Source organism: Xenopus laevis, chromosome 1L, assembly GCF_017654675.1.
Source record: "Xenopus laevis strain J_2021 chromosome 1L, Xenopus_laevis_v10.1, whole genome shotgun sequence".
NCBI classification, from domain to species: Eukaryota; Metazoa; Chordata; class Amphibia; order Anura; family Pipidae; genus Xenopus; species Xenopus laevis.
Window position 1 is genome coordinate 125,121,004 of NC_054371.1, and position 16,050 is coordinate 125,137,053.

General features: G+C 39.7%; 1 protein-coding gene across 1 annotated transcript; it reads left to right on the top strand.

Annotated features, from left to right (window-relative positions):
* Nucleotides 1–4,658: 4,658 nt before the first annotated feature.
* ptgr1.1.L (prostaglandin reductase 1, gene 1 L homeobox) lies at nucleotides 4,659–13,897 on the top strand. The gene is given in 10 exon segments (NM_001093560.1): nucleotides 4,659–4,755; nucleotides 6,757–6,871; nucleotides 7,419–7,464; nucleotides 8,177–8,236; nucleotides 8,869–9,036; nucleotides 9,810–9,927; nucleotides 10,648–10,803; nucleotides 12,482–12,587; nucleotides 13,049–13,167; nucleotides 13,656–13,897. Coding segments are annotated over 9 exon segments (990 nt in total). The 5' UTR covers nucleotides 4,659–4,755; nucleotides 6,757–6,765; the 3' UTR covers nucleotides 13,767–13,897.
* Nucleotides 13,898–16,050: the final 2,153 nt, after the last annotated feature.

Genomic DNA, 16,050 nt, shown 5'->3' on the forward strand with positions numbered 1-16,050 from the left:
AATAAATCCCATACCTGTACAAAGAAATGATGTGGCAGAATGAATTCAAGTCCCCACTTGGTACACTTCCACATGTCACTGCTGGAATTTTATTGGGATTCTTGGGAAAAATCCACTTGCAGAATCCAATAGGCAATTAAACCTGTGGCTATTTATAAATTAGAAATGTCATTTGCACCTCAAAAGTGGTGTAATGCCTTTATTCCTATGTGACACTCTACAGTCCAAATAAATTTAGTAATTTGGGTAGCTATAGGAATGGTATACCTTAAAAAAAATATTTTACATAACAAATGAACCCAGTAAGAGTGTTTTTTCACCAATATGGATTAGTGAGGCCTGGTGCTACCCCCCCCCCCCACCAATGTGCCCTAGGTATGCACCTCTTCTACTTACCCATAGTTTCGGTCCAAATATGGACTCAATGTGAGATGGCCTTCCTGTAATTCCAGCTAGAGGAACATGGCTGTGGCAAATGTAACAACGTAATATCAATGTCACGGTCGGCACCCAACACCAGAACAAACACCAGGCACCCTGGTCTCGGCTCGTGCTTCACCAGTAGTGTGACCGCCTTTGGGCCTCGGGAGGAGCCCTCGGCTTACTTGGATGCCACCTGGACTTAAACGAGAGGTGCAAGATGAGGGTTCTGGATAGGCAGAGGGGCACGACAGTAAAGCAAAGTCTTTGTACAGAAGATCGCAGTACAAGGCGTTAGGCAAAAGAGTAGTCAGATCAGGTCGGGTCGAGGCAGGCAGAGAATAAACGTTATCAGACAGGCAAGGGTCATACCAGGGAGTCAATCAGAGGGTTAATCAGAAGCGGTAGTCAATAATCAGGAAAGGGTCAGAATCCAGAAGTCAGAATAGTCAAATAGCCAGGCAGGGGTCAAAAACAGGAATCAAAACAGGTTCAGAACATAGCACAAAGCTCAGAAGCACCAGGAACTAAATCCTATCACGGGCAATGATAAAAATCCAAACTGTGCCTTTAATACTTTTAAATTTCGCGCCACTGCGCGCTGACGTCACACGCCAGCACGCATGCGCACATAAACCAGGAAGAGATGCGCCGCGCGCGCCCTAACTTTTCCCCATTTGCGGCCCAGAGGAGCAACGATGCGGGCGTCCCCGCCGAGGGGGCTGCAGGCGTCCCTGCAGACCCCCTCCCACTAGACCACCAGGTAACGTTGTTACAATCAAGTATAACAGCACAATGCAGCCATAGAAACATTTCTGAACCAAGGATTCAATTTAATTGTGCTTTGTAGTGATTTGTAATTATTATTGTATTGACCCCTGTTTCTTATATTTATTGTTCTGCTGTACAGTGCTATATAAAATTTACATACATACTAGTAATACACTGAATCCTGGATTCAGTTTGGGAGTCTTCTTTTTTCAGCAGGATCCGGTTGAATCCAAGTACCAGGCCTAAAAGAATCCTTAAAATCATGTCACTTTTCATCACACAAACAAGGAAGTACAACTTTTTTTGCCCATGCACTGCACATGTGGTTCTCTTTTGTCCTTCCTAGCCCTAATTTGAATATGCAAATTAGGGTTCAGATTCAGTTCGGTTTTCTGCCAAATCCTTCACAAAGGATCCGCTATCCAAAAATAGTGTATCTGGTGCATCCCTATTACATACTGTGACAAGCTGGCTGCCTGTACACGTAATTTTTGGGGGAAGTTAGCTATGGTAAGCAGGCAAGCAGAGGTTCAGAAGCATAAAGACAGGGACACCAGGTCTTCAAGCAAAACACAGGTTTAGTCAGGCAAACTCTTACCAACTTAAAGATAACACAGTCCAATAACGCTTAAATAGCATGCATTCAAGACTTTTCCCCACTCTGGGTTCTCGCCATTCTGGGTGGCTTCTACACTCAGGAATATTTTGGGCTTCTCACTAAGCCCTGCTGACTCTTCCCACCTGGGATATCAGCTCACCCAGGCCCGGATTTGTGGAAAGGCCACCTAGGCCCGGGCCTAGGGCAGCAGGATTTTAGGGGGGCGGCATGCTGCCCAACCACACCCACATTGGTTCAAAAACACTGGGGATGCACTGGAGATACAATAATTTTTTTAATTTCCCGTGCACCAATCTCCATTTCTCCTGTTCCCCTGGAGGGGACAGGGGCGACGAACGGTAGTGGGCCTAGGGGCGCCCACTATGTAAATCCGGCCCTGAGCTCACCAGCCTCTGGCCTGTCTCACCTTCTGGCAGCACCCCAATCACTTTAGACTCTCATTCACCAGTCACATCTCCCTCTGCTCCTTGCAATGGCAGGCAGCATCCCCAGCCCCTCTGGGAGTTGCTAACACAGACAGGTAACCTTCCTGTTCCGTGCCCTGCTCAGAGAAACCTTCCTAACATTTTCACTACAATTAAATACCTTCCACAGGACAGCCTTCTTGTGGAAAGTGAGCTCCAACATGAGAATTGGACCACAATATTCTTCAAAAAGAGAAACCATTGCCTGTTTAGTAACATCTCTTTTACAGCTTACATGTCCAATTGGAGAGAAATTAAAGGCAAAACTCATCTTTTTACACATTTCTTTGGTAACTACCACAATACATACACTATCAGGTATAACACTGCAAAATGCAGCTATAGGAAGATGGCTGTGCCAAGTGTAACATAATATTAGGTGTGACACAGCAGAGCAAAGGTAAAAGAACACAGGTGTGCCACGTGTAACAATGTAATATCAGATGTGACACAGCAGAATGCAGATAGAGGAACATGGCTGTGCTGAGTTTCACATAATATTAGGTGTGACACAGCATAATGCAGGCACATACCTCCCAACATTTGAAAAATTGAAAGAGGGAAGAAAAGATTTTATGGCCACACCCCCTAAATGCCACATCCATTTTACAACACCAGTATTTGCGTTTTTCAGCACAAACGCCAATACGCCGAGGAAACACCATATTATTGAACTCTATGGGATCCGCAGGTTCGGAAATACACTTTGCTGGAATATTTTTTAAATATTTTCAATATGGTGTCCATACTCTTGTGAGATTGATTGCACATATTCGTATTTTCCTGCATTGTATGCTGATGACGTAATTACGTTGCATATTGACTGCTACATTTTGCATGTAAATTGCTTTTCCACTTGGCTTGTGGAATTGAGGGGAGTGAGAAAAAACAGAAAAGCATCATGGGAAAAGAAAACTACAGAATGAAAAACACATACTGTATAATCATGCCTGTGTGGTTTCATTTGCGTATTTACACTCAACCTCACGTTTTTAAAAACCCAAAGTAAAGATGCCACATGTGACCTCGTCCATAAGCTGCAGGTCACAGTTTCCTCAAGAGACCTGCTTATCTTAAGTAGTTACAATTGCTTATCTTCAATTGTTACAAATGTGTCTAAGTGCAGCTGCTGAGTATTCTGAGTTCTCTGCCAAAGGCCTCTTAATTACATTTCAGAAACATTTAAAAGTAATTTTCTGGCTGTTCAGTGCAGGAGATCAAACAGAAACTGGCATATGACTGTGCTAAGTGTAACATATCAGGTGTGACACAGCAGAATGCAGGTACAGGAACATGGCTGTGCCAAGCATAACATAATGTCAGGTGTAACCAGGGTTGGACTGGGCAGGGACACTGGAAAAAAACCTGGTGGGCCCCAGCTTTCATGGGCCCGCTCCCCTGATCGGTCATTCTCTCAAAGTTAAGGAAGGCTACAGTAACACTACTGTGCCAAATGTAACAATATAATATCAGGTGCAGAAGGCTGTGTCCACTGCAAGAAACTATCAGGTGGAACACAACTGTGCCCAACAATATCAAAATCATATATATTCCTGCAGAATGCTGCTAGAGTAACATGGCTTTGCTAAATGTAATGACGTAATAGGGGTGACAAAGCAGAATACAACTGGAGGAACAAGGCTGTGCCAAGCGTAAATATATAATATAAGGTGTGACACAACAGAATACAGTTATAGGAATATGACAGTGTCAAGTGTAAATATATAATATCAGGTGTGACACAGCAGAATGCAGCAATAGGAAAACTTCTCTGCCCAGTGTAAAATAATACCAGGTAGTTATTATAGTACATGTAAGGGATCTGTTATCCAGAATGCACGGAACCTGGGTTTTTCGTGATAACCGATCTCTCCTTAATTTGGAACGGTGCCTTGGAATACAAATAGATTAATGTTTTGGCGCTTTACTTGGGGGTTATTTCATTTGTCAAAGGTCGAGTTTGGAAGGTTTCAGGAAAAACACAACTCAAACTTTAATAAATTACTCCTTTAGCTTTGTAATGAATAGGAATGAATTGGAGTGGAGTTTACAGTGTTTAGCAAAAGTCAACCAACTGGTTAATTTAAACAGTGGCAGACAGGGATAAATAACTTCCAGTCAGGGGATAATTATTAAATTTATATGGTGTTATCATATTGCATTCAACAGTTGCCAGATCACAGATCTCCAAATCAGTCAGGCTTTTGGAGAAAGCTGTCTGTGGTTTGTAGTTCAGCTAAGCCCCCAGAGAGCAATGATAGAAAGTACAGCAGGCAATGAGGAGAGAGCAAACCTTTTCTCTTTCTATGCAATGGAAGCTGAGGGGCGGGACGTAAGTGGGATGGGGAAGTGGGCAGATCGCCGTTACACTGTGTGGCTGTATAAAGGTTTTTTAAAAGCAGAAGCTTCAGATCTTGCTGAGGAAACAGCTTTCCTTCTACTACAAACCAGGCCCAGAAGCAGAGGAGTAAACCCTAGCAGGTAAAGCAATGCTGGAGGGTCTGAATGGTAGTAAATCGCATTGTGGTGCTGAGAAAACAAAATAAGTAGATCAGTTTATTCCTCAAGCTGCTGCACCGCACGTGATCACTTGCCCACTAAATATGCGACACATGAGTGAGATAATTAATCCTTACTGGAAGCAGAACAAACCTATTGGGTTTATTTAAAGGGGAGGTTCACCTTTAAGTAAACTTTTAGTATGTTATTTAATGGCCAATTCTAAGCAACTTTTCAATTGATCTTCATTATTTGTTTTTTTTATTATTTTTTAATTATTTGCCTTCTTCTTCTGACACTTTCCAGCTTTCAAATGGTAGTCACTGACCCCCATCTTAAAACAAATGCTCTGTAAGGCTACAAATGTATTGTTATTGCTACTTTTTATTACTCATCTTTCTATTCAGGCCTCTTCTATTCATATTCTAGTATCTTATTCAATTCAGTGCATTGTTGGTAGGGTCATTTGGGTATTGCTGAAATTGCAAACAACCTAGGTGTAAAGCAACCCTACATACTGTAGCAATGTAAAGCAAGATTGGACATACCTGGTGACATTATTAACCTTATAGACTGTATTGACCTAATTCCTATGGTTTTTAGTGACCCACTGGACCTACCTCTTAGTACATTACATTTCTTTGTCTCAGTTTACAGTGTTCCCTATGACTTAAATTGTAACCATGGTACACGTATATTGTACAAAGATACAAAATGATACAAAAAAATGTTGTATAAATGTCATTATTATGTGCAAAACTGCTACTTGAAATAAAGAGAAGCTTAATATAAAAAAAGTGAACAAACTCTTTAATGGTTACGTTATTTTCTAGCAGAGAAGGTATGAAGATCCAAATTATGGAAACATCCGTTATCTGGAAAACTCCAGGTCCCAAGCATTCTTGATAAGAGGTCCCATACCTGTATATAATTTGTTTTAATGAGCAGCCGCACCGTGCACACATGAATGGCAGAATGGCAGATATATCTGTGTGTGAGTTGTTTCCATTGGGTGGATGATGGAAAGCAGGCCCGGACTGGCAATCTGTGGGTTCTGGCAAATACCAGAGGGGCTGCTATACGGTCCCATAGAAAGTCCGTATTTAGTGGGCTGATGGAGGCTGTTTGGGCCTCTATGTGGGCTGATTGGGCCTCTGTGTACCTGAAATGCCAGGGCCTATTTTTAATTCTCAGTCCGGACCTGATGCAAAGGGTATTTTACCTCATTAATCTGTACCAAGACTCCTTACTCCCAGAAGTGCTGATATGTTGCATATTTTATACAGTATGATGAGATAATGGAACACTTGGATTATATGGTTTCATATATTTTGCACCAGTTTTGTTCCCAGTTAATGTGCACATTACTATTTTAATGCAGACATGGCCATTTATGAGTTGTGTATATTATATTATTAACATCATACAAGACCATGAAATTTAGGGCAACAGAATTTGTATTTTTTATTTTTTAAATATGTGACATGAAGCTGATTGTGCCACTCAGGTTGCCTTGGCAGAGTATTTCCCATCAAATGCTTCAAAACTATCATGAACTAGATATGACCTGTTGGTTGTTGTTATACTGAAAGGCAACTATTTTTGGATACTGGATGTTGTAATTGGTTCGCGTTAAGGTTAACATTTAGTATATTACAGCATGTTGTATTTCTTTTTTGTGTAGTTATTTAAATTATTAAATTTACATTCCTCTTCTGCCTCCTTCCAGATTTTAAATGGGGGAGGGGGTCACAGTATCTTGTGCTTGATCCCAATTAAGATATATCTAATCCTTATTGTTAAGAAAACAATTTTGTTTGGGTTGATTAAATGTTTAAATTATTTTTACATAGGCTTAAAGTATGGAGATCCAAATTATGGATACATCCCTTATCCAGAAAACTCCAGATCCCGAGCATTCTGGATAACTGATCCCATACATGTACTGCTATCATGTCATTCTTCAACTTTCCCTCCCCCCAGGTAAAAAGGATGGTGGTAGCTAAATCATGGACTATGGTGAGGCACTTTGAGGGTGCACCAAAACCTGAGGATTTTAAGCTGATAGAGAAAGAGTTGCCACCCCTAAAAGATGGAGGTAAGTCTTGATTATTCAGTGTTTCCTACATATAGTGCACTTGGAAAACCAATTTAGAGGTCAGTTAGAGACAGATTTGGAGTAAACGTTTCCACGTTGTCCTAGATTTTCTGATAACTATGAACTTTATGAATGGCTGAAACAGTGTATTCATAAGTTTGCAACTTTATTAAGTAAGCAAATTTTGGCCATTAAAAAAGGGGGCTTTAACAGGGTAAGTCCAACTACCACTGCCTTATGGTGTAGTCCTATGGGTTTGCAGAAATGGAAGAGTTAAAATAAATCTTAGGTTTCCACATGGGTTCGTACCCAAGTGAATGGAGATCAGAGTTCAGAGTACATTTAGTAAAACCAGCATGAAGTCCTCTTATTTGGCTACAGATCCATGGGGAAACCTGAGATTGATTGACTTGTGTGGTAAAGACTTTACTGCATGGCACTATGGCATGTTATGGGTTAATAGTCTGTGATCCAAGCAGAATTTAGAAATATATAAAAAATATTCGGGAAGGATACATTTATTTGTTTTTTCTAAACTTTATTTCAGAGGTGCTACTGGAATCTGAGTTCTGGAGTGTCGACCCATACATGAGGTAATTTGAATCTGTATAATATGTTAAAAAAAAAAAGAAAAAAAAAAGAAACATTATACACTAGGTTTCTATTTTAATAACATATCCTGAAAATTGTTCTCTTACAGGGCTCTCTTGTATTGGTTTCTGCTATAGGGGTGCTGTTACAACTGTTGCAAATATTGCCCATTTTCTAGTAACCCATAGGAGCCAACATCAGGTGACCTTTGCTGGTCTGCTAGTCACTAGGGCAAACATAGACCTTATATTTAATATTACCCTATATGTCTGTGAACAAAGTTACATTATCAGTCTGGATGTGTAACCTAGTCGTATAGTAAAATTTGCAATTAAATATGGCACTCTTGTTGATATACCTCCTCTTGCACATTGCTCAGGAGTAGATTGGCCTTTTCTCCAATGACATAGATAAGACAATGTGTGGTAGTAGCCTGTCGGTTATGGCCCAAATGTTCCCCAAACATAACTTCTAGCCTCTACTGACATGGGAAATGTTATGGTCTGAATTCATGACACTTTCCCTCAGTTTCCTTAAATCTGAGCCATGTGTAATTCTTGTTTTCTGGGCCTCCATACTGTACTGAATGTGATCCAGAAGAATAACAGGACATGCTAATGCATTGGTGGGGCTCCATTTTAAAGCCCTATGTCTGTTGATATTACCATCTGAGAAAATATCTATGTAACCTTTTGTAATATTTATGCTTCACAGGCCATATAGTAAACAGAAGTTAAAGGAGGGAGATGTTATGATGGGATCACAGGTTGCCAGGTAAATGTTGCTTTCTGACGTTTTGCTTTGTATGCCATAGTTACGGCTGATTTCTGAAATCACGAATTAAGTTACAGTTGAACAGTATTTTCCCATAATAATTTAGCAGTCTCAAGCAACGCTCAACAATTCTTTAATGGTTTAAATGGTTGTATCTACAGTTGCCTTCCAGAATGCGTTTGTCTTTAAAAAACTTACTGGGTATATTCTAGCAAGTACTGGAAATTATGTGTATGTGATATTGAAGCAGGGAAGTGTCCCTAAAAAGAAAAATGTAGGGAAGTATGTAGCCTTGTCTCAGATTTATTTCCTTATGGATTTGAACCATGTAACTTGTGGCACACGTGTGGTGTTATTACTAATCTGTGAATAGTATTCCTTTTCACTGCTTAATAAAAATGTCCAAATAAAGCTTTCAAAAGGGGACATGACTCGTGCTCAGAAATGGAGGATCAGACATAACAAAACCTTTCACAAAAGAAAATAAATAAATCAATAAAAATAAAATGAATTATATGTGGTTTGTTCTGATGATTGACACGACAATTTCTAATTAATTCTTTGTTTTTCTACGGATATCTGCATCACTGATGGCATTTGTGTTTTTTTCTGTTTATATTTCCTTTTATCAGGGTGATGGAGAGCAAGAATCCTGCTTTCCCAGTAGGTGGCTATTATGTTGCCTATGCAGGATGGACAACACATTTCATATCAGATGGCAAAGGACTTGCTCCGTTGCCTTCCAACTGGCCTGAGAACCTACCCAAATCACTGGCACTGGGGGCTGCTGGCATGCCAGGGTAGGTTACGAAATGGCTGTTAGCTGTGAAAATTATGCATCAAGCTTTTTTTTTTGTGTGTGTGTGCCTGTGATCCTCCTAGCGGCTGCCCTGTGATTGCAACAGCTCTCCTCCTCCTGTAGTGGCCAGTAATATTATGCTCTAATACAGTTCCTTTGGATTAGCCCGCACGTAGACGTGGTCTGTCTCCAACATTTCAATTTGTAGTCAGTGCACGGGTATGGGCATCAGGTGCCCCGTTTTGTTGCATGATTTTAATTTCATAAGTGTCCACAAAATGGCTGCTGCCAGCTTGATGTAATTGTGATTTACAAGACTAAAAGAAAGAAGCTTGAAATCATGTATATAGTGTAGGTGAGGTTTATTTTGCTTGACTAACATCATAAAACAGGATTTGTAATTATTTTTTAGGGTGACAGGTGCCAAGTAGAGGAAGTGGAAATCCTTAAATATTTCAAAGATATAAAGCCTTAATAGGTGTCTGCACAATAACAGCAACCGTTTATTTTACTACCTGAATTATTCCTCTCACAGTTCCTCCCCTACAAAGTGTGCTTCTAGATTCAATACAGACTACATTCCCCAGAATTCCCTTTTCTGGACCCCCCCCATCAACAAGCACATAACATTTGAAAAAAAATGGAAGGAATACAAAAGTAACTTGCAAAGATCTGTATGGTGGTGCCAAAAGTTCAGCTTTATAACCTGATTTATTCAATTACATTTTTAAACTTTATTCTAGAATATTTGAATTGTGTTTTGTTCTCTGACAGATTGACAGCATATTTTGGCCTTTTGGACCTTTGCAATCCGAAGGAAGGGGATGTTGTCCTTGTTAACGCTGCTGCTGGCGCTGTTGGCTCAATCGTGGGTCAGATTGCAAAAATCAAAGTAAGTGAAGTGATGGGAAGTTAACAGGAAAGCACAGTAAGTTGCATTTGTTAAATTAGAGCTACCAAACTTGGTACTTTCCCAATTACTTTCCCAATTTCAAAGGTTACCACTTAGAATCCGCAAAGCTATATATTAGGCTATGGGCACACAGGCAGGCTCTGGATGTTGTCAGACTGCATATTTTTGCAGGCTGAGAGAAATTGCTCCTGCTCTATTTATCTGAATGTGATCAGCTTGTGTGTGCTCCCACTTAGCGGAGCTGAAGCTGAGTTCAGCCCGAAGATGCCTCCTTTTGCTATTTTGGGCTGACCTCAGCTTCAGCTCTGGTGTGTGTGAGCGCACACAGGCTGATCACATTTAAATCAATGGAACAGGGTCACTGAGCAGATCTGTTCTCTGAGCCTGCAAAAATACGAATGTAGATAACAAAGCCTTCAGTTTGTGTGCCTATAGCCGCATTGTTACTGACACAGTATAATTAGCTTTCCTAACCTTATGACATATGGACTGCTTTGCTACATATTATTAATTGTTTGTCTTTCATAGCATGCAACTCATGTGTTTTCGTTGTTTTTTTTTCTACTTACGTCCGATAAACGTATTGACTTATGAGAGAATAATAAAGTGTTTTTGATTTGAATTGATGCTTGAGATATTTAGCTTTTTTCTTTCTCACAAAATAACATATTTAATAATATAAATGAATTTTTCCAACAGGGCTGCAAAGCAGTTGGATCTGCTGGCTCAGATGACAAACTTGGCTTTTTAAAAGAAATTGGATTTGATGAAGTATTCAACTACAAGACTGTAAGCTCCTTGGCAGAAGCTCTAAAAAAGGCCTCACCAGATGGATATGACTGCTACTTTGAGAATGTAAGCTCCCCCCTCATGTAAAAAAATAACTTGGTGCAAATTTTTCCCACTCATAAAAACACATATAATATAAACCTACTAACTGTTTTTTGCTTATTCATGAAGTGGAAACACATGATTAGTAATTATTGTCATACGATGTAAAATTACGAAAGGTGGCCATACACCTAGAGATCTGCTCGTTTGATTTCGTCAAGCGAGCGGATCTCTCCTTGATTTGCCCACATTGAGGTGGGCAATATTGGGCTGATCCAATTGTGGGCCCTAGGGCCCAACGGTCGGATCATAATGTAGGCAAACCTGGCGGTTGGATCGCGGGACTGCATCAACGAACAAATGCGGCCGTGATCCAATGTGATTTTCTACCCTGCCCGATCGACATCTGGCCGACTTTAGGCCAGATATCGATCGGGGAAGCCCATCTGAGGGCCCCGCTCATGTGCCGATAAGCTGCCAACTTAGTCTGTCGGCAGCTTTTATCGGCCAGTGTATGGCCATCTTAAGTTTGGCCATGCAAATCAGCAGGAAGCATTTACTGGTCACTTGTTTGAAAGCAAACCTCTTATTGGTTGCTATGAGATACTGCACCTGAACCAACTTAGTGCCTTTATATTACATATGATGGCTAGGCTTTTAAAGGAGAAGGAAACCCAGTCGGCGCAAAAACCCTCCCCCCTGGCCTACCGACGCGATCTTCTTCCTGCTTTGACCAGCGCATGCGCAGTAGGAGCATTTCGCCGGTACAGATCTACTGCGCCAAAAGTCACGAAGAAATCGGAAAACTTCGTGACTTTTGGCGCATGCGCAGTAGATCTGTACCGGCGAAATGCTCTTACTGCGCATGCGCCAAAACGCCGGTCAAAGCAGGAAGAAGATCGCTTGGAAGAAGGTGACGTCGGTGAACTCCGTAGACTGGACCTGCGCAGTAGGGTAAGTTACAAGTTAGGGGCATTTGCCCAGCGGGACAGGTAGGCCAGGAGGGAGGGGAAGCAACACAGGGGAGGGGGGGAGGGTTTTTGCGACAACTGGGTTTCCTTCTCCTTTAATTAACACACTAAAGTAATAATTTCATAATGTATGTCCCATATTAAAACTAGTGTTTCAATATTTTATAGGGACACCTATTGCAGAATCAAATGCTTTAACACCCTTTGCACTAGTATGAATTTCAGCATGCTAAGTATACAGCAACACTGGGCACCTATAGATTATGGAGGAACCCAGAAAAGTCTAATCAACAGTATATATATATTTATTGTATATAGCAGATTTGCTAGTGGTTTTGGTTCCAGTAAGGGATGTGGCTGTACATGTTAAAAGGAATATATACCCCCCACCATTCTGACATGAGCCTATTAAGCATGGCTCGTGAAAAAAATATACCTGATTCCATTGTTTAAAAGGAACAATGTAAGGTAAGAAATACCTCAATTCTGACCCTAATGGTCCATATTCAATGCCCAGCAGCTCTGAGTCCTCCACCCTCTCCTTGTTCCAAGTGAGGGACTGAATTGCCCACCCTTCCTCCTTAAATTTACTATCTGGTCTGAAGCTCCCCTATTTTTTTACAGAGATGTTTTCAATAAAAAGGAAAGGTTAATATCAATAAAAAATAATGATATTTTTTTCCCAAGTATTGTAGCCTTTTGATCTAGATTCTCAAATATAATTTTTTAAGGTTGGGGGAAAGTTTGCAGATGCTGCTCTGCAACAAATGAAAGATTTTGGAAGAATTGCTGTTTGTGGTGCCATCTCTTTGTATAATGATTCGGTACCCTCAACCGGTAAATATTCTTTATTATTCTGTATCTAGTACCATTACTGATTTTTTTTGGGGGATATTTCATGTGTGTACAGTTGCCAAGTAAATAATTTTATTTGTTCAAGGATATACAAGAGCTTATTTAGAAACCAAACTTTTAATGCTTTATATGTTTCTGGGCATCACCAGGGGCAGTGTAGATCAGGCCTATGCATTATTTCAGACCTACCTATAAGGCTATATGACTATAGCCTTTGACCCTGTAAAGCATGGCAGCAGGCATTAGGACTCTTTTGTATTGCATGAGGCTCATAGTCACCAAGAGTTTGTTCTAACTGGTGGAGAAATGCCTGTGACTACTTGAGATTGCTGCTACTGAATGAGACTTAATACTTTGTTAAACAAGTTAATTTGTTGTTAGGCAATATGTTATCTATTAGATTGATATTGCCATATATAAATGTAACCAAATAATTTTTGTAGGGCCCTACATTCAACCCTATATTCTGTTCAAACAACTCCGTATGGAAGGATTTATTGTAACCCGCTGGCAAGATCGATTCCCAGAAGGGCAGAAGCAGCTCTTGCAGTGGATTATAGAGGTAAGGGACAGCCTGTGTCCTCGTTTAGTACAACCCTTGAACATACATATTACTATCCATATTATAGATTTTTGTATGTGCAGGTATGGGACTTGTTATCCAGAATGCTTGCGACCTGGGGTTTTCCGGATAATAGATCTATCCGCAATTTGGATCTTCATACCATAAGTCTACTAGAAAATCATGTAAACATTAAATAAACCCAATAGTCTGGTTTTACTTCCAAAAAAGATCAATTTTATCTTAGCTTTGATCAAGTACAAGGTACTGTTTTATTATTACAGAGGAAAAAAACGAAATAATCATTATACATTTGGATAACATGGAGTCAATGGGAGATGGCCTTTCTGTAATTCTGGTTTACAGATAACAGATCCTGTACCTGTATTACTTTTCATTAGACACGTTTATCTGCATGGCTGCATCTCTTGTAAACTTAACATGAAACATGAGAAATTTTTTCTTTTTTCTTTTTTCTTTTCTTACAGGGAAAGCTAAAGTACCACGAACACATCACAAATGGATTTGAGAACATGCCAGCAGGCTTTATGGGGATGCTTAAAGGAGAAAATATTGGCAAAGCTATTATTAAAGTTTAAAAAGCTACTAAAGAATTGGATTTTCAGATGAAGACACTGGTTTCCCATTAGTATATTTCCCAGCCTCACTGCAATAGTGAGTTCTACTAATTTGATCTGAAGAACTAAACAATAAAATGTTCCTTTTCAAATTGCTGTCCTGTTACTTTTCTTCAGTCTTATTACTGGACAAAATGTTAGACTAGAGTGTTTGTAAAAGGCCCCGTAAGGAAAAGCACTTTGTCCTTAACACTTAAGCCTTGTTTTATGATGGGTGCATTGCATAAATACACTTGTGCCTGTTTTTTTAAGTTTTGAATTGATTTTTGCTGTGCATAGTTAACAGAATTTACAAAGAGGTTGTGAAGGTCAGTTCTTATTCTTCCACAAATACCAGAGGTTATATTTAAACATTCTGAACTGCCAGTCATAAACCCCAGTTGGCTTTAAAATCTTCATCCTCTTGCCAAATTAACTTTTTACTTCAAGAACCTATAGAATCACTTGACCGGGTTAAAGGATGTGAGGAGCCAACTCCAGTCTAGCATTTTGGGCATTGATCTGACCGTGTCAGGTTATACTAATAATAATAATTAACAGCAGTCAAAGGCATACCGTTGCAGTGTCCCCCAGCATAAAATATTTTTTTTACACCCTCCGCCATGTTAGCAATCTCCAACCCTACTCCTTACATTCCATTAATACGTTCTGTGGCATGGGCCCAGGGAAAGAACCTCTTGCCATTTTGGAGTTCTTTTTTTCTTAGTGTGTTTTATTCGTGTTATTTCTGCTATTTCCTCTGTTATGCCAATATTTTTGTTTTTTCTTCAATGTACTTTATCTTGTGTAGGGTTTTGGCATAGGTCTTAAGAGCTCAATCATCACTTTGTACTGTAAATACTGATTTCTGTGTGAAGGAACTTGTTGCAATCAACTATTTATGGTACAAAGTCTTTTAGGGTATGTATCTCAATGAAACAATGAAAAGGTATATTGTAATGAATAGGGATGCACCGAATCCATGATTCGGGTTGGTATTTGGCCTGAATTCGGATACGGCTGAATCTACGTGCCTGGCCGAACCATATTAGAATCAGGTGACTTTTCCTCACACAAACAAGAAAGTGAATATTGTTCAACCCTCCGCTACGCATATGTTGCATATGTTAACTAGGGTTCAGATTCGGCCCAATTGTTCACAAAGGATTCAGGGTTTGGCCAAATTCAAAAACAGTGGATTCAGTGCATTTTGTGGTGAACCATATTTAAATAATATACTGTATATCTGCTTTAAAGTCAGATGTGTGACACACACAAACTAGAGTGGGATAAACCAAAGGATGGAGTGAATAGACTAACTTTGGGGCAGTTGGTAAAAAGAAAAGACAGAACTAGTTAATGAATACCTAGTGAATAAAGACTCCCGGGAAGTTGAATTTTTGCACCCCTATCCCAAAAAACTTCCATTGTTGTTAAATTCTTCAGTAATTAGAATTTTAAGCATGTTAAATGTGTTAGAGTTTTGAATGTGTGTGGGTCTGCATGTGAGGAACTTTTTGTTAATACTGAAAGGATTTCTATTTTCTGTGCTGAGCAGGAAATTTGCAAGATCATTAGGCTATATTACAGAACATTACTATAATTCATGCTCAATCATACTTAAGATTCCATGTAAAAGTTCTGCCTGTCTGAAGGCTTTCCAGATGTTAGTGTCAAGAAAAAAACAAACCAGAACCCCTGAGCTACAGGATTTACAGGATCATCATCAGTTTATGTAGTCAGTGCATAGACATGCATATCAGGTGCCCCATTCTGGCACATAAACAAGATTTTGGCATGGTGCGAAGCTAGTATTAAAGGAAAACTATACCCCCAAAATGAATACTTAAGCAACAGATAGTTTATATCAAATTGAATGACATATTAAAGAATCTTACCAAACTGGAATATATATTTACATAAATATTGCCCTTTTACATCTCTTGCCTTGAACCACCATTTTGTGACTCTATCTGTGCTGCCTCAGAGATCACCTGACCAGAAATACTACAACACTAACTGTAACAGGAAGAAGTGTGGAAGCAAAAGGCAGATCTCTGTCTGTTAATTGGCTCATGTGACCTTACATGTGGTTTGTATGTGTGCACAGTGAATCTTACGATCTCAGGGGGCGGCCCTTTTTTTTTTAAAATGGCAATTTTCTATTTATGATTACCCAATCGCACATACTACTAAAAAAGTATATTATTATGATAATGGTTCATTTACATGAACCAGGGTTTTACACATGAGCTGTTTTACTCAG